Consider the following 19207-nt stretch of genomic DNA (forward strand, 5'->3'; position numbering starts at 1 on the left):
CTCTTCCCCACCCCCCTCTCTCTCTGTCTCTTCTCTCATCCTAAATCCAAAAGTAGCTTCAGGACCTGAGTCCATACTTTTATGGTTCTATTTCTGCATTGCACATCTTGGGCTTGCTTAATCATTTATTTTTGCTTTTCCTCTATGTATAAATGCAGCATATGTAATAAAACAACTATTCATCAGAAAGATATTCAGGACACAGAGGGTTGCATTTTTAGAGCATTGGAACAATAGGTGCAGCTGCAGGAAATTACAGGTGTGGCAGTGTTCTTTCTCCGTACTCTGAGTCCCATGCATGGGTGAGCATGTGCACATGTGGCTGGATCCTCTTTTGGCCAAATACATCCTGAGTATTGACACAGGTGGGGCACCCTCAATAATCCCTGCTCAAATAGTACAGGCCTCTTCTCTAAAAAAAGAGACTTATCCAAAAAAAGAACATGGTGCAGACAGACACACACAGACTGAGAAGGGGACTGTGGCTCAGCACTGAAATGGAAAACAAATGCCCTTTCCAGCCTTTATTTCTGTTTGTCTGGATTCTTCCAGGATGCTGAGTATGCTAGACCATGGGCTGTTCACGGGGGCCACACCCAGGAGGGGAGGGCTGCAGGAGGGATGCTGCTGGGAAAACCATTCACTGAGACACAGAAGGCTGATGACCACTGCCAGACGGTGCAGGGCGGGGCAACTGGAGGGCAACATTGAAGCTGGAGGACAGAAGGGAGCTGGAGTTGCAGGGCCCAGTCCAGAATCCTCAGGGGTACAAAGCTTGTTCCTCTATTCTTCATATATGTGACAGGATGGGCAGAGAGGATGCCAGCAGTGGGAGGGCAGTATATCTGGAGGCTGTGGACAAAAGGGGAGAGGCTTTGCAGGTCTGGTCTGAGAACATCCCACCCTTTTGATCACCCATCTCCCACCTCTTGTTGGCATTGACTTGTGACTATTCCTCAGTATCTGCTGAGTGGCCATCTGCAGCTCAGCTCACCTGGATGAGTCAGGGACAGTGGAGTTTGAAACCTTACTCACTCTGATGTAATCACCAAAGTTAACCACCATCCTGAGAGAGGTGAGATACCGTAGCATGTTTCAGGAGCAGTTTTGTAGAAGGACTATGTTGAGGGCTGTCTCTGAAAAGAGAGAACTTGTTGTCTGAATTTCCCACCTCCAGCGCCTCCTCTGTGGCTGAGAGAGCAATTACGCTCATTTTCACTTTTCTTTTTTTAACCTAGGAGCAATGTGTCCTCTGCATTGTTGAGGAGACTGGATAAATGAGACAGACAGATGGGGGCAGGTGTGAGGAGGTGACAGAGTTGGCCGCCAAGGCACCTTTGTGATCCATCTCTGCAGAAGCCGGCGTTCGTTCCATGGGGAGTCAGCAAGACTGATACCCAGCGGTGACAGTTTGGACATCTAAACATGACCTTGGATGTGCTCAGAACCGCAGCTGGAACTGTGCCAACTTCTCAGAGTAGTCTATCACAGTGGCCGCAAAACCATGCTGGAAATTGGCTGCGTTCTGAGTGGTGGTGCACCTGCAGACGAACCTCTCTGGCCCTGTAGTGCAGTGCAGTGTTGGGGGACGGCTTCCATTTCTGTCAATTTTCAGTAATTCAGTGCTCACAAGGAAGCCCAGGACCGTCCTCTTGTGTTCATTGGGAGGTTGTGAGATCCCTGTTGTGGGCATCAAAAATAGTTATTCAAGCGGTTTAGTGTTTGTCAGTCAGCGTTTCCTGCACTGTGGCCACTCACCTGGTACTTGTCAGATTTCAGCTCCTGGGGAAGAAAAAAAAGGACTCTGCTTCTGGTTCCCCGGAACATATGGGTTATGGGAAAGTTCTATCCTGTAAAGTATTGGAAAATTGTTTCATACCAGGGGGTTTTCCTAGTGCCTGTTCACTCTGTGACTCTCATTTTGCCAGGAAACACACCTCTAAGTTAGAGGTTCTCGGCGAGCTCTTCAGCGTCAGAAGCACTTGGAATTTTGTCAGAAATGCAGCCTCCCAGGCCCTGCCTGGGCTTACTGAATCAGAACCCATGGAGTAAGGTCCCAGGAATCTCTTTTTAATCAGATCTTTCAGGCGATACTGATGCACGGTGAATTTGAGAAGAACTGATGTAGGTGTTCTTTTGGGAGGCCCTATAAGAACACTAAATTTGGAAAACAAAACAAAACAAAAACCGGCATGAATCCTGGTTCTGCAGTTTAATATCAGCATGGTTTCAGTCAATATGGCTAATGTTTCTCAGCCTCAGCTAATTTTGTCTGTCAACTGGCAATAAGTGAACCCAACCAAGTTGGTGAGATGATCAAATAGTGCATATAATGGGCTCCTGTAGTCAATTAACATTGACCGTGATTGTGAATTCATCCAGTTTCCTGCTTGGACCCAAGTGAAGGTCAGAGCAGTGGCCACCCTTCAGGTTATTAATATAAGCTATCCTAGATACATTAGTAGCAAAGCAAGCTGCAAAGTGTGTTTTAGTTCTTGAGAGATTTCAAACCTGTGCCGTTCCAAATTCATGTTTCAGACAAGGCAGTACCAGATGACAGTCATGGGGTCTGCAAGGAGCATAAGGGAAGGTACAACATCAGGTGCACCCTCCATTGACTGCACTTTTCTCCTTCTTGTTCCCCCTCAGAGTCCATTCTGGATATTCTCGTCAAAGCCCCAGTAAAGGCTTGGCGCATACTCTTGACCAGTTCAAACCTCATGTGCATTCAAGTTACCTGGACATCTTATTAAAATGCAGATTCAAATTTGTGATCTCTGAGAGGAGGCCTGAGATTCTGCATTTCTGATGAGCTCCCACCCAAATGATGCCGATGTTGCTGGTTTGCTAGCCACACTTTTGTGTAGTGTGGTGCTAGCTCAGTGCTTCTCAAACCCCAATGTGCATAAAGCTCATGTCTAGATATGACCTTCTAGATGTGACTTAAGGAATGACCAGGGGCCGTCAGCATGGGCATCACCTGGGAGCTTACTAAAAATGCCTAATCCCAGACGCTACCTCATACCTACTGAATCAGCATCTGCACTTCAGCCAAATCCCCAGGGGCTAATGTGCACAGTAAAGCTTGAGAAACATGCAGAGTTGGCTTCACAACTTTGTTTATTTCCATAGAAATCTGTTATCACCACCTTGAAATCCTTATTCATGCTGGAACAAAATACTCTGTGTTCTTATTTTGCACTGGGCCCTACAAATGATATAAGTTGTCCTAGACACACTGCTCCATATTAGTGGTTTTGAAACATTAGTGTGTGTATGACCCAACTGAGATGTTGTTATAAATTCCCAGATTTTCTGAATCAGTGGAATGGGGGTGAGAGTAAGAATCTGTAATAAACCTCTCCTGTGATTCTAATATAAGTAGTCCATGTGCACTTTGAGAGATAGTCCCCCGACCTTCTCCGAGGTAGGCCTTCACTCGTTTCCACGCTGTATCAGAATGGTGCCAGAGAGGGCCCGATCTCATCTGCATTGCCAGAAAATGCAATAAGCTGCAAAAACCTTATTGGACACCTATGCCAAGATGTTTCTTTTTGAGCAGTATTTTCCACAAGAGCTCTCAGCAAACTATCCATCTACACCTAAGTGATCCTTCCATAATGTTGAGACATTTACATAAGCAAAGCAAAAAGGATGCACAGTACAGGATTTATCATGGGGACAGGGGTCTCCTGAAGAAGCAGGTGTGTACAATAGCAGTTGTTAGAGTTTTTATGGTCACAAACCATTTTGAGAATCCAATAGAAGCCATCACCTATCCCCAATGAAAAATTCACCTTTGCACCTTATGAGTCTCACACAGGACCAGGAATTAGAAGACTTGGCTGAGAGGTCTGACTTCTATACTTTTAGCCTCATTGCTTGGACAAGTCATCAGGCTATTCAGAACCCTAGAGTCCTGATCTTTAAAGCAGAGAATGGGTAACAGTGTCAAACTCAGAAATTTGTTGCAAAAAAATCAAAGGAGACGTTGAGCTGTAAAAGTGCTTTGTACACTGCAAAATAAGGTATACATTTGAGGCATCATTATACACCCTATGCCGCATGGTTATTTCCAGCATTATAGTCAGGATCAGGACACTGTGTTTGTAAATTTAGCCTAAGGCCATGGAACAGACTTGGTGTAGTAAGAGAGGGAAATGAATACAGACAGAAAGACATGATGAGGACTTGGCGAGAGTTGCTGGGAAATTTAAAAGTGTAGAAAAGAGAAGGGAGCTTCCACAATTCGAGGACTCCAGATGCAAAAATAAAAGAAAGAAAATCTATTTTTATATGTGCAGACAGTTCTGAGATTTTGGAAAGTGGCTTTAGTCTAGCAGTAACCGAACATTTCTGCCCCTGGGTATAATGAAGATGAATAGCAATAGTGGTGGTCTGTATTTAGTTTTGACTGCAGAAGCCTTCTGTGGGAATTTGCTATTCTGAGATGAGAGGAATGATGTTTAGTCGTTAAAACCTGGGTCTCTGATCTAACACACATTTATTGTGTGACTTGGACAACTAGTTTAGTTTCTCTGCCCTTCTAAGCTTTTTCCACTAAAATATTCTTCATAGGGTTATCGTAAGTATTGAATGCTGTAGTGCACCCTAAATACCTAGACATAAATGTGAAGGATTATCATCACCCAAATCCTTGAGCAAAGGGAGAACTGGTAGTATTCGAAGTATTCAGCCATCCTGGGCATGCAAGATACCTCTAGGTTATAACTGAGATCATATTTGAAGTGGTTCTGTGCTCAAGTGGTTTGAAAAGCACTGAGCAGCATTCTGAGGCTATAATCTCATAAGGCCTTTGCTGTGTTCCAGAAATGTCCACCCCTGACAAAGGAAATGTATGTGTTGGGGGAAGGGAGAAAGACAAGATATTCTAGCCTTGCCATGAGGACCCACTTCTGATGGCTGCTGTCATCTCTCAGTCCCTTGACGTACCTGTCTGGTCTTCCCTTCAGGTGCACTATTGACAACCGGGTCACCCGGGTGGCCTGGCTGAACCGCAGCACCATCCTCTATGCTGGGAATGACAAGTGGTGCCTGGATCCGCGCGTGGTCCTCCTGAGCAACACCCAAACACAGTACAGCATTGAGATCCAGAACGTGGATGTGTATGACGAGGGCCCGTACACCTGCTCGGTGCAGACAGACAACCACCCAAAGACCTCTAGGGTCCACCTCATTGTGCAAGGTAGGTCAGCGGGGCTTGGCGGGGAGATCGGGCTGGCCAGCCTGGAAAGCCTTCAGGTAAGGGTTTTTTCTCTGATCCTCAGCAGAGATGAGTTCTCCTTGTTCTATGCATCTAGGGTCCAGGGCACATTTCTGGTTGTCATTTTGCAGTTAGAAGCTAAATTTTCCAGTCATTTTCATTGAGTTGAACTAGGAATTTTTTTTTTTTTGTCATTTTTGTTCCAATAATATATTTTCTCCGGAAATTATCTTTTAATTATTGCTTTTCTTGACTTTTTTCTCCCCTAAGTTTTAGTGGTTTTTTTTTTTCAGATTTCATCCAATTCCAAGATTGTGTTATGTTTAAAACCAGACTTTTAATGCACTTTTGAAAGTACAAGTATGCCATGCCCCCCTCCAGCCTTGAAAGGAAGCAGAGCCAACCAGGATGCACAAATACCTGCTTGTTTCCGGCTCCCTTGCACCTCCTCTCATCTCCCAGCCAGGGGTTTTGGATGCCATTTCTCCCCTGTAATACTGGTGTCTGATTCTCCCTGTTTTGATTCCATCCCAACTCTCCTGGCCTTCTTCTCCTCCCCTGGCTCCTGGCTCGTGAGGCCTTGTATGTTTGTGTGTGTGTGTGAGAGAGAGAGAGAGAGAGAATATGTGTGTTGGTTCTACTCTCTCAGACCCTGGGAATGGAGCTCATCTCCATTCCCAGGCAGAACCAGTCCTGGGGCATTCAGGCACCACTTAACCTGGTTGAAGGATTCCTAGTTAGTGAGCAAGAGCTGGCATCACACTTGGCCACTTGCTGGCTGTGAGACCTTAAGTGATTACTGTGTCTCGGGGTTCTCTCTCTGTAAAGGGGGTCAGTGTGCGGATTGAATTGTACATGTACTGACATAGAAAACACTTAGAAGAGGACCTGGCACATCCAAGTACTATTTCAGCTGTTGAGTTTTCTTTTCTTTTCTTTTCTTCTTTTTTAGGACTCTTGTAATTTTTATATATTTTTAGCATCTTTTACAGTGGGCCAGATATCTTATTTTGTGATGTCAGCAGTGTAGTCCCTGAGCAGTGGCATGCCAGACCCAGTGCTGGGGCCCTTTCCCAGGCTGATCCCGGGGCCCCTTCACATGGATGTGCAACTCCAGGGCGACACACTCCTCCCCTAGGGGTTCCTTCCACCAGTCCCCTTATCGGTGTGTTCAAGAAAAGGGTAAAGAGCTATGGGATGATAGGTTAGAGACAGAATAGGAAGGAAGGCGGCTTGTGAAAGAAGAACTGAAGTGAGCTGGAAGAAGGAAGGGGAGGCCCGCTGTTTGACAGTAGGGGAAGGCGGAACTTGGGTCATGATCAGCACTGTTGAGTGACGCAGGGTGAGCAGGACTGAGAGGAGGACACACGAGAACAAGGCGATACTGGACCTGGCTCTGGGCAGAGTGTATGCCAGGGGACATGGGAATCCCTCACGCTGTGGCCCAAGTTTGGTCCTGCCAAGTTTTTATTATATTTTGCTTACTCTTTCTTACCCAAACGAAATTATAATGGCTCTTTAAAAAGTGACTCTATAAATGAATACTTTTTGAACTGATGCATGCAAACAGCATTTTAAAGAAAATAGAATTGCATAGAAGTTATCAGCGTGTATTACAAAGAGTGGAGTAGGTATTGCCATGTGAGATTTTGTTTCGGTTTGTGTACATTTTAAATATAAAATACATTTTTTATTGCGGATAGGGAGACCAAAAATTCTCGAGAATCTGCACCCTGCGGGGAGGGCTGGTGAATGCCGCAGTGCCACCATCTGCATACTCCACCAGGTGGTGCTTTGGAAGCCATTGCTCAGCCCCTCTCCTGTCCTGCCCCAACCCCTGCACCCTTAGTGTTTGAAAAGAATGCCTAGCATTGACAATGAGAGACTGGGAACTAGGAACTATTAGACATTTGCTTTAGGAAGCAGGGCCTTGTGGAACTGGAAAATGGAAGGAATTGTGAAAAGTGCTAATGCCTCCTTGAAAACAGGATCATATTTTGTCATTTTCTTTGTTCAGCCACCCCACTCATGCACACCCCCACACCCCTGCCCTGAGCACCTGCCATAATGCCTTATACAAAGTGAACATTTAATAAATGCTTATCCAAGCAAATGGCTAGAATTAGAGCCAGGCGATCTTATATGGACTCCCAGAGAGACGGCTGGGTGTCTGTGGGGGTGAGATGATGGGAGGGGGTAAGAAGATGGAGTCTGCATCAGTCTTCACTCACGTCCAGGCTAATGGAAAATGTCTAATCCCCGGCTAGGTGTTTACATCTGTGACTTGGCTGGGTGCCCTCTTCGCATGACACACCACCTCAAGTATTGGAATCTCATCTTGGGCTAATTTTCGAATGCTGATGGGTGTATTGATCTGGAAACAAGCTGGGTTAAAAAAAGGCATTGGTCTTGTACACAGACTCAGCCCAAGCTAATCCGCCGTCGATATGCCTGGACTGAGTATTATCGACACTTTAATGAATAGAGGACCATAGTTTTTTCAGAGCCGAACTGACCCCCTCTTCAAAGCAATCAGACAAACGAAATAGAGCCAGACTCTTGTGTTTCTGTATTGGAAAGAGGATGCACCACCATCCTGGATTACAAAAAAAAAAAAAAAAAAAAAAATAGAAAGGAAAGAAATATATTTATCTTGGGATCGTTTATTATACTGAACATAAACCCTAATTCCCCCGGCAGAAGCTGACTATCTGGATGTGAAGGTGCTGTTCAGCCCCGAGCGCAATGCTTTTGGAATAAAAGTTGGGCATATTAGGTTTTCAAAATGGTATTATGATCCTTTAAAAAAAGAAATAGAAACAGCAACAACAAAAAGGAGCTAAATTGATATTCTGCCCGTGAGTGTGTGTATTTATGTATATGAAGTCAGCTTCATAGCTGAATAAACCCACACAGAAGGAAGGTAATGGCATCTCACAGCATTGCGCAGGCTGCTGCAGGGCTGGGGTGTGTCTTTCCCCTTGCTGTCAAATATCCCATCCACCCACTAGTTCTCTGTACTGGATTTTCTTCCCCTGTGGTCCTGATCTGATATGGTTAGTTCTTGCAGACAGTCATGCCAAGGCGGCCACATGGGGCAAGTCTCTGGGGCAAGCTAGGAGCAAAGCCCATCCTTGGGGAGGAGGGTGACCCTGAAACCAGTGTGGGAGGGAGATGGAGGGGAAGGCAGCAGAAAGGGGGAGACAAGAGAACTGAGCTAAGTAGCTACTTGCCAGGGTGGCTATTTAAAATTAAATTTAAATTAGCTACAACCAAATAACATTTAAGATGTACTTCTTCAGTCGCACTAGCCACACTGAAGTGCTTACGTAGTCAAGCAGGACTGCTGTTCCCTTGCGTTAGTTCATTTTGCATGACTGTAAAGGAATGCCTGAGGCTGGTAATTCACACACACACACACACACACACACACACACACACACACACACACAAGAGGTTTATTTGGCTCATGATTGTGCAGCCTGTACAAGAAGCTTGGCACCAGCATTTGCATCTGGAGAGGGCCTCAGACTGCTTCTATTCGTGGCATGTGGTGAAGGGGACCCAGTAAGTGCGGAGATAGCAATGGTGAGAGAAAAAGCCAGAGAGAGCAGGGACGGTGCCAGGCTCCTTTTTACCACCAGCTTTCGAGGAAGCTTATAAAGCAAGAACTCACTTGCCCCACTAACCTGCATTTATCTATTTATACTCCATCCCCATGGCCAGACATCTCCCATTAGGCCCCCACCTCCAATTTTGGCATCAGCTTTCAACATGAGATCTATAGGAACAAACACCCAAACTACTGCACTCCTGTGTTGAACAGTGCAGAGAGAGACCATTTATGGGAACTTCCATTGTAAAAAGCTCTCTTGGGTGGTGCTATAAAGGGTTAGCATTATGAATCAGCAGGTGTTAAAACTAGAATGGCTTTCCATGGCTCGACGGGCTAGGTATATTGTAGAAAGGAGAGTGAAATTTTTGAAAGAGGATGGAAATTTTTAAAAAGATGATGCTCTTTTAAAACAAGAGAGCATTGTTGAAAAGATGGAGTAATGGAGTTCCCAGGTTAGCTTCAATTGTTTAAAAAGGTGGAGTAATGGAGTTCCTAGGTTAGCTTAGACAGAGAAGAGTCTGGAGTCCAAGGATGTACCTGTAGGAGAGTAGGCGGAGTTCAAGGGTTGGTTAAGTGTGAGCATGGGGGTGATGACTCCACCAGGACACTGAGATTTCTACCTGTGAGCTCAGGGGAGATGAATACTAACGTGTCTAAAGATCACATGGCAAAACTGATTCATCAGCAGAGAGGAATGAGTTCAGATACCTGGACCTCTAGACTTTGAGATGCCTTGAATACTCCCTTCAAATGTGAAATGTAAGAAATACCACCAGTGGATTTGCATGTCCAGAACATAATCTTCTTGTCCAGAGTTGGGTAAATTCATCTAAAATATATTAGCATTTAGGTCTAATGATTTCCATCTCTTTGACCTTAGGGTTTTCTGCTTAATAAATGTAATTAATAAGTGATTCTCTCTGGAGTCTAGCTGAATATTTTATTCCTCTCACCCTCTTACTCCTGTTACCACACCAAGCATCCTGTACATCTGAAAAAGCCATACTGCTATCTCCATTGTTCCCTTGGACAAGGTTACATCTTGGAAAACACAGAGTGGATAAAACACTCAGTGGGAATGAATTGTTTGCCTAATTAAGGACAGCTTGAGAAGACGTCTCAAAGGCCCCATCTGTGAATGGTGGTAGAGCAAAAGTGTGCCATGGTTGTGCGCAGAGTGTTAAGAAAGGTCCTCCGTATCCAAGCATGGAAAGCTGACTTCTCAGTTTTGACTGGTGTACCTGCAGGACTTCACTCTCACTTAGAGACACATTTGCATGACAGAGAACAGTAGAATACAGTGCTTATAAAAACAGGGATATTAGTGTAATAAAAAAATTTTAAAAAGCTTTTAGCCTCTTTATCGGTTTTCCAGGCCCTATCTAGGTTTCTCTTTTGTCACCGGAGTATCTAATCAGCCCCTCCCTTTTGTTTGGTAAAATGAGTTTTCCTATTTCTCATTGGGCAGAATTAATCTGAAAATCCCTGCTATTGTTTGATAGTTAATTACCTGCCTTTGGAGTTGAACAGCTCCAAAGCTCAGGTAAAGAAGGGAAACACAAATGTCTGTGGAATAGGGCAGGAATGAGGGAAAGAAGCCAGGACATTCTGTTCACTTCGTGTGTTAATGTAATTCCAGAAAGGAGGGGACTAGACTAGGGAGATATCCAGCCCAGGCAGCGACTTGCAAATAATGGATGTATGGCCACATCAGCCCCTCATTTACCTTTGATTGTCTCCCTGTTTCTGACTCTGTCTCTTACCCACCTGATATATACAACCTTGTTTCTTTCCAATCCTGAATAATTAGTTGACCTTGTCAAGCAAAGCTTGTTATGATGATTCAGAGAACAGGAATAATAACTTTTAATTTCCAGATACCTACACCCCAGAGACCCCTCCGCACTCTGAATCTGAACTGAAGGAAATTTGAAACACTAAATATCAAAGGAAATAACGTGACCTAATCCTTACTTTGAAAGCAAAGCTTTCTGTCTCTCCAGACATGTCACCCAGAAGGCACCATGCCCTTCCGGCAAGACAAGGCTCCCAGAGAGCTCTGCAGATCTTTGCACCAACACTTGCCATTCAAGCTGAGGCCATGGTAGAGGAAAACATCATGATCCAATTCTAAATAGACTGAAGTCACCTTCTGAGAACATCTGTGTTCTCCAGATGTCAGTAGCCCTGTGTGACAGATAGTGGGGCATACTTATCATCCCAAACTGCTTTCAAATGACCTTTCTTTTTCCAGTCCCATTCAAGAAATAGATGAAAATGTATATTTGGTCTGGTCATAAGACTGTGTATCTAAATTTGATAGAACTTTGAAAAAGTCAGGAAATTAAATTCCACTACAAAATTGGAGCTCTCCTCAAAGCACCCTGGAGAATGACAAGGAAGTAGGGCATTTTACCTGAAATTGATGTGTACTATCTAGACAGCATGCAGACGAGGCAACTCTGTTCTACCTGGTGAGTTTTAAAATTTCCTGAAGCAGTTACTGACAACAGAGGGACAAAAGTTGACAGAAAGGCTAGAGCACATTTCAGTAAACCCATCTGAAGCATTATCTGTCTGCTAAGCCAAGTAGGGCAAAATGTAAAGTCTAAAGTAATCTCAGCAAAATGCCAGAGTAAAAGTCATATTCGTTTAATAATGGCATTTTCTTTTCCTTTTGGTATGGCTAGGAAGGGGTCCTCATGTTCCCTACAGAGTTCGGAAAACTTGGCATCTTTTGCGGAAGAGTAGATAAAGATAGGGTCCCCTGTCTAGCCTTTCACACCCATTCATAGAGAATGGAGCAGAAAGTTTAGATGGTCCTTATTGTTTTACAGCAAGCGCTTACAGAAGTCAGGCAACATCTCTCCAGGTAAGCAGTTCGGGCTCCCATGGGGAGGTCTGTAAGCAGCCCCTGAGTTCTTACCCCTCAGGTGCTTTTCCCCAGGGAGTCTGGGCTGCCTCTGAGCGGCCTCAGATGCTAACACCATAGGATTGAGAAACATGGCTCTGATTCCTTCTGGATCTTGATTCTTTCTGCAGCTTCCAAGTGGGAAATGTCATTTATTTTGGGGAAAGGACAAACACCAGATCCTGAATAATCAGCTTTTTCAAGAAATATCCCTTTAGACTCCCATTCCCATATCAGAGTGCTGATTTATTCAAGCTGCACTTGAAGAAAATCTTCTTAATTAAGGGTTGGATGAGGTCTCTTTACGGTCTCATGACCCACCACTACAGATCTGGGTAATCCTGTAATATATCCAGAATTTTCCTCATTACCGTATTCCTGATTTCAGAAGGTCCCTCATACAGAGTGTGTATACAGCAATATCAAGAGCAGCTGACTGGGATGCCATGACTGTTAGGAGAAGATTCTTAGATACTCAAAAGACCCAAAGATTCTGGTCATTCCTCTCTTCTTAATAAAATTAAAGTGCTTCTTAGGGCATGGGGAGTAGTTGATGAGGAAGGTTTCCATCCATCTGTTGTCAGATCGAAGACACTCTACTGATCCTGTTGAATTCCATTTAACAGTATTTTGAAGCCAGGTCCTGGGCTCACAAAGATTCATACAGAGCTCCTGCCCTGTCCAGCAGAGGAGACCACTATACTAACAAGTATCTGTCTTATAAGGTAACAGGGATTCGGATGTTTGAGCATATCAATGCTATGAATACACTGAAATAGAGTGATTGAATTTACCTGAAAGATTAGACAAAACTGCAAAGTTATGTTTCATGAGGGTCTTGAATGGACAGTGGAGTTTTTTTTTTAGGGGATCTGGCATCCCAAACAGGAGCACTGATGTGTCCAAATCTTGGAAGGCTGAATGTGTATGGTGTGTTGGAGGAAAAGTGAGGACGCTAATGTGGTCACAGGGCAGAGTTCCTGGGGTGAAATCACTCACTATATGGCTAGAAAGGTAGGCTGCATCTCAGTTTCAGGTGAAACCAGATAGGCTTCCAATAGGATTGTTTTTTCTTGTTGTCCTGCTAGAATGCTACTTCTCTTTCTCAAGGAAGTGCATGTTACGTTGTTTTGACAATGGACAAATACTCAAAAGATTGTCAGTGGAAAGGAACATGACAAACACCTAGGTCAATAAATCTTGGGTAGAAAAGAGATATATTGGAAGGAAAGAACATATCCAATCCCAACTGGTTCTATGCCCCTTGCATGGTTAAGACACAAAGGGGAAAGATTGCAAAAGACTTTTCTACCAACAAGTCAATTTTCAAAAGCACTACAATGTATGTCTTACATTTGAATTTGTAATAATGATTCTTCTTCCATAGTATAGTTAAGGTGCATCTCTTTGTGTCCTAGCAAATAGAGGGTGTGGTACTGGATTTTGTGCTGTCATGGTGATGATCATGGCAGAGAGAGTGAGGATGCTGCCGAGGATGCATGACAGCTGCAGGAAGCAGTCCCCAGCCCTCAGGTCCTCAGCAGCCTCCTGCCTGAGAGTCCCCATACAAATGAGAAGACCCCCTGTTTCTGATGTCTCCAGGCTAAGTTAGACTTTGAGATGTCACCACTTGGAGTATATGTTAAGACATATTCCTGTTGAATGTCGCCTGTGGTAAATAAATGTCTAACGTTGGTATGAAATCTAATTGGCTTCCGCTAGAGCTTGGCTCAGCAGAGGCATTCACTCCTGGAGTTTTTGGAGCACCACACTTTGCTTTTGAGAGATCTTCATTTCATGTTATTTGAGAAAGAATTTATTGATGCAAAATCAGGGCAGTTTAATTTGGTGGCATGTTTCTTTATGTCTCAATTATATATTCATGTCTTTGTGGTAAACTCAGCTGGTGGGGGGATTAAGAATTCAAAATAGAGGATTTTCACTTGGCAAGTAGTGCTTTCTACTGTGATTAATTGGGAGTCTGCACAATGAACCCGGTGTTGGCTCCGCTGGGGATTTAATAGCTTAGTAGAAAGAAGTAAATTTCAGGATTTAAGAGTTTTGGGTTATAGTCTGAATTTTGATAATTACCTGGAAAAATGATCTCCTTATTTTAGTTATTCCAGATTAGACATTCCCAATCAGATACCTTTTATAGAAGTGTTTTTGTGTCCCATAATTTGATCTGGAGAAAGGCGCCAAGTAGGTGCAGGGAAGCAGAAGGGCACCCCTCATTGTTGTGATCATCTACCAGCCCTAAAGCAGAAGGTGACTACTCAGCAGCACGCCTCATTGTTGTGATCATCTACCAGCCCTAAAGGCTTCCAGGTGCTTACATCCATTTGTCTTTTTCTGTCTTCTTTCTATGGACGCAATCCTCTAGACAGGGAATGCACACATGTCCTGCCGCTGATGTGGGTCCCTGTTCCCAGAAACCTGTCTGGATCGCATCCTGTTTCTCCAGCCTCAGCCGCCTCCACAGAGCTCTATTGCTCCTGGCTTTCCGGCCTTCTGACCTGGTTCTGTTCCTCAGCTCTCTTGCCACCATCTCCTGTGTTCTCACAGTTTCGTTCGGACATGTTTTATGGTGTTCTTATCATCCTAAAACCTGGATTTCACAGAGGGGACCCGTGTGCTAACACTGTTCCTCATTCTGAGGGCTAGGCTGGCCAAGCCATTTCTTCCTACTCTGAGAAAGAAAGATGAGAAATTTTGATTATTTTCCCTTTCACACATAAACCATCATGTGTCAAGTCCTGAAATTGAGGTTGGAATGGATACAAAGATGGATGACAGGGGTCCCTACAATGGGGACGTGCAAAGCGGGTGGGGTGCAGGTGGAATGTGGAAGGGCAGCAGCTCTCACAGCTGGCGGAGAGTCCCTGGGCTGAAAGCGATGCCTGCAAGCTTGGGAGCCAGGCTTTGCTGTAGAAAAGCCTTTTGAAATTGAGTAGTGCGGCCTTTCAGCTCCTGACTCTTAGAATGAAAATAGCGGTTCTGGACACCCACTTTGCTCCCCTCCCCCTCATTTCTGCACTTGTGGCCTGAGTGATCTTTTCAAATCCAGATCTGGTGGTTCCTCAGGACTTCTCTTTAGCCAAGAGAGCCAATTCCTTATGAAGGAATTGATAATCCTGGAGGCCAGGCTCCAGGGGACCTCTGCTACTGGTTCATACCATGCCCTGCCTCACTATTTTCAGTCTAGCGTATTTTTTCTTGTTATTTCTGGTCACAGACCCTTTGAACATTCCCTTCACTCTTCCTGGAATTCTCTTTTGCTTTTCACCCAGTCAGTCCTATTTATCCTTCCAACTTTGACTCAAATGCCATTTCCATAGAGAACTTTCCCAGATCTGCTAACCACTGCCACTCCTACCTCTGCCAGGAGCTAGAGCCTTGCCCTTCTTTCTGGTTCTTGCCACAGTTAAAATGTGGCATTTGTCTGTGTGATTGGCCGATGATGTCAGTTTTCCTGAGGTCAGGGGGCCTGTATGCTTGTGCATTCTGACCCTAGTGCCTGTGATTTAATAGAGCTCAGGGAACATTTGTTGGATAATCGATAAGTAAAGTTTCTTTTTTTACTATATTATAATTATTAAACAAAACGATTCATTTTTTTTTCATTACTAGTTGTAGTAGGCTGAATAATGGCAAAACAAAGATATCAGATTCGAATCCCTGGAACCCAGAACTATACTTTGCATGGTAGAGTCTTTACAGATGGGATTAGTTTAGAGATTTGAGATTGGGAAATTGTCCTGGGCCCTAAATGCAATCACATAAATCTTTATGAAAGGGACACAGAGGGAGATGTGATTGGAACACACACAGAGGAGAAGGCAGTGTGAAGACGGGAGCAGAGGGATGTGAAGATGCTGACCCTCAGGGTTACAGCGATGTGGCCACGAGCCAAAGAATGACCGTAGCCGGCAGAAGCCGAGAGAACCAAGGAGCAGACGTCTCTCCAGAGCCTCTGTAGGAATCACAGCCTTCCTGATACCCTGGTTTCAGTGTGGTGAGAGTTATTTTTGGACATCTAGCCTCCAGAATCATCAAAGAATCAATTTCTCTTGTTTGTTAAGCCACTAAACTTATAGAAATGTGTTATAGCAAAAGGAAGAAAATACACCGGCCTTCAATGTTTTGAATCCTTAATGGCTGGAAATAGGAAAAACAAAAATTGATATTTGAAATCTGCCCCAAATTTAGTCTTTGTCACTGTGAGAGATGAAGTAACACTCATCTTTTCATTATTTCTTTTTAAAAAGAATCTCTTTGGAGATGCACCCTTGTCATGTAAATGCAATGAGACATCAGCTTTTTGTCCTTGGGGTATCTACAGGAGCAGATGGAGTCATCCACATTTCAAAACTAAGATGATACTTTTTGATGTTGAAAATTTCTGTCCCAGGGGCTCTAGGGTATGGAAGCAGGGGAGGAAGGACACCTCCGCCAAATATGGTTTTAATGAGAGGAAACCATTGATGTTGCCTAACATTAGGCTGTGAGATTTGGTTTGTGAATGTGGGACCAGAGTCGAAGATTACAATTGCTAAACATTCTCTTGTTAACTGGGAGTGGGGCCTCGTATTTGTGTTTTATCTCCACTCTGTGTCTCGTAGGCATCTCAAACTGAAAATGTACAACATAGATCTCTTGAATTTTCTAGCCTGCTTTCCCGACCGTCCCCTGACTCCAACCCTAAACCTACCTGCTCCTCCTGGAGTCTTGCCATCTGGTAAATGGCAACTGCATTCTTCCAGTGGCGTATGTGAAAGCTGCAGTCCATCTTCACAGTTATCCTTTCCCCATACTCTTCCTCAGTCCTCAGCATGTCCTGCTAGATTTTCTGAATTTGGAGTTTTATCCAGTCCTGCCTCTTCTGCCCTCTCCCAAGCTGCTGTTACCTCTGTCTGGAGTGTTCCACAGCTTTCTACCTGACAGGCCTGCTTTTTTCATTCTTATTCCCTATCATCTGTTCTCCACGGTCAGTGAAAGCATTTCCGTGCAGGCTTTGTTGTTCCTGATTTAGTCACTTCCTGGCTCACCTCAGGTCCTAACACGCCTACTGCGGTCTAAAAGGTCTTCCTTGGTCCGGCCACCAGTGTCTCCCTGGTCTCCCCTCCGCACACACTCTCTTTTTCTCACCCCGTCTTCACTGCTTCTTGATACGCCTGTAATACACCCAGGCAGCCTCCTGGCTTCCGGGCCTGAAAGCTCCCTCTGCTGGTGCCCCATGCCAGGTGTCCTTGGGGCTCTCCTTCTTAGGTCTCTGTTCGAGGTCACTTGAGGGCAGAGGCCTTCTTCACCACCTGCATAGAACAGAGCTTCCAACCCCACATCACCACACCCTAGCGCCTTCCTTGCTTGTTTGTTCTTTATAAAACAAGTCAGCTATTGGCATAACAGATATTTCCGTGTTGGAGAGTGGTAGCCTGTTTCACCCTCCAGAACATGCGTGCCATGAGGGTGGGGCTTGGTCTGGAGTGTTCATTGAGAGTGGTAGCCTGTTTCACCCTCCAGAACATGCGTGCCATGAGGGTGGGGCTTGGTCTGGAGTGTTCATTGAGAGTGGTAGCCTGTTTCACCCTCCAGAACATGCGTGCCATGAGGGTGGGGCTTGGTCTGGAGTGTTCATTGAGAGTGGTAGCCTGTTTCACCCTCCAGAACATGCGTGCCATGAGGGTGGGGCTTGGTCTGGAGTGTTCATTGAGAGTGGTAGCCTGTTTCACCCTCCAGAACATGCGTGCCATGAGGGTGGGGCTTGGTCTGGAGTGTTCATTGAGAGTGGTAGCCTGTTTCACCCTCCAGAACATGCGTGCCATGAGGGTGGGGCTTGGTCTGGAGTGTTCATTGAGAGTGGTAGCCTGTTTCACCCTCCAGAACATGCGTGCCATGAGGGTGGGGCTTGGTCTGGAGTGTTCATTGAGAGTGGTAGCCTGTTTCACCCTCCAGAACATGCGTGCCATGAGGGTGGGGCTTGGTCTGGAGTGTTCATTGAGAGTGGTAGCCTGTTTCACCCTCCAGAACATGCGTGCCATGAGGGTGGGGCTTGGTCTGGAGTGTTCATTGAGAGTGGTAGCCTGTTTCACCCTCCAGAACATGCGTGCCATGAGGGTGGGGCTTGGTCTGGAGTGTTCATTGAGAGTGGTAGCCTGTTTCACCCTCCAGAACATGCGTGCCATGAGGGTGGGGCTTGGTCTGGAGTGTTCATTGAGAGTGGTAGCCTGTTTCACCCTCCAGAACATGCGTGCCATGAGGGTGGGGCTTGGTCTGGAGTGTTCATTGTTGCGTTCCAAGTGCCTAGAAAAGGGTCTGGTGCACACTGGGTACTCTGTAAGTGTCTGTCAAATAAATAAATGAATGAAAACAAAGGCCCATCATTAAGTGGACCCGATCATTTTTTCTCAGCGTTTGCTCTCTCTTTGCTCAGGCGTGAGAGCTTGAACTTCTCTGTTACTTCTGTCAAAGTTTTGGTCCCTCTAGTCTCAGACCAGGTGACATTCAGCCGAGTTTTGCAGAATGCGTTTTCTTAGCAAGATAGAGAATTGAAGTAGACTGAAGGAACAACGCACACAGCAGGAAGGACTCCGAGAGACCAAAGATGGGTCCCTCCAGGCGGTGGGCTGGACAGAAAACAGGAATGATGGGCCACCCCACAGCCTGGACAGCAGGAGAGGGCCAGATCTCTGCCACCCTCAAGGTGTGGATTTCACTGTGGAGGGGATGGGGAATTATAGGAATGGTTGAACAGGGAAATTAAATGAGTTGTATTTCAGATAGATCTCTGGCATCAGAATGAAGGATGGATTGGAGGGGAGTTTTGCTTCAGGGAGACTGAGAGAGAATGCAAACAAGGCTGAGGTTGTATTATCCTGTGTTCCTGACCGGGAGATGCCCCTCTTACCTTGAGGGGCTGGACAAACAGTGTTTTAGAGCAGCCGATCCGTGGCCAGAGAGCACACACACAGGAAGAGCACGAGGGGTCCCTTGGCCACATGGTTCCAGTTTTCCTGGATGATCCTGTTCCTAAGGGACACATTTATTCTCCATGTGCAGTTGCTAAGGGAGTAATTCAATGAAATTTAAAGTTTACACCTTTGTAAAAGTTTCAAGTTTATACATTTACAAATAAGGGAAAAAATGTGCCAGACTTTGTTTCTGTTTGGAATTCTGGGAATATGGCCTTTGGATTATGGACATGAAATCATGTCACCAATAGGAGATAAGGTTTGTGTGAACAACGGGTAAAGCTTGAAATAAGGTAGGATAAGACAGGATAAAGAACCAAGAGAGCCTTTTAAATAGGAGAAGCTATTTAAAGAAAGGAGAACAGGTTCAGAGGATACCAAAACCGGAGATATCACAGAATGTTTGTCAGACCACTCATTCCGGCTGTCTGCCTTGGAATCTCTGGAGGAACTTTCCAGAAAAAAAAAGAAGAGTGGAGACCACT

General features: G+C 45.0%; 1 protein-coding gene across 11 annotated transcripts in view; it reads left to right on the top strand.

The window, feature by feature from the left end:
- The window catches only part of NTM (neurotrimin), a 984038-nt gene that overhangs the window by 771592 nt on the left and 193239 nt on the right, over positions 1-19207 (top strand). For all 11 annotated transcript variants that reach the window (XR_001885614.1, XR_001885617.1, XR_001885615.1 and 8 more), the window contains one exon: positions 4974-5206. Coding sequence is in view for 7 of the 11 variants with exons in the window: in XM_017872148.1 (XP_017727637.1) it covers positions 4974-5206 (233 nt within the window). In the remaining 4 variants the exon portion in view is untranslated. The remainder of the gene's footprint in view (positions 1-4973; positions 5207-19207) is intronic.

The sequence above is a fragment of the Rhinopithecus bieti genome, unplaced genomic scaffold (assembly GCF_001698545.2).
Source record: "Rhinopithecus bieti isolate Rb0 unplaced genomic scaffold, ASM169854v2 scaffold_6481, whole genome shotgun sequence".
Lineage (NCBI taxonomy): Eukaryota > Metazoa > Chordata > Mammalia > Primates > Cercopithecidae > Rhinopithecus > Rhinopithecus bieti.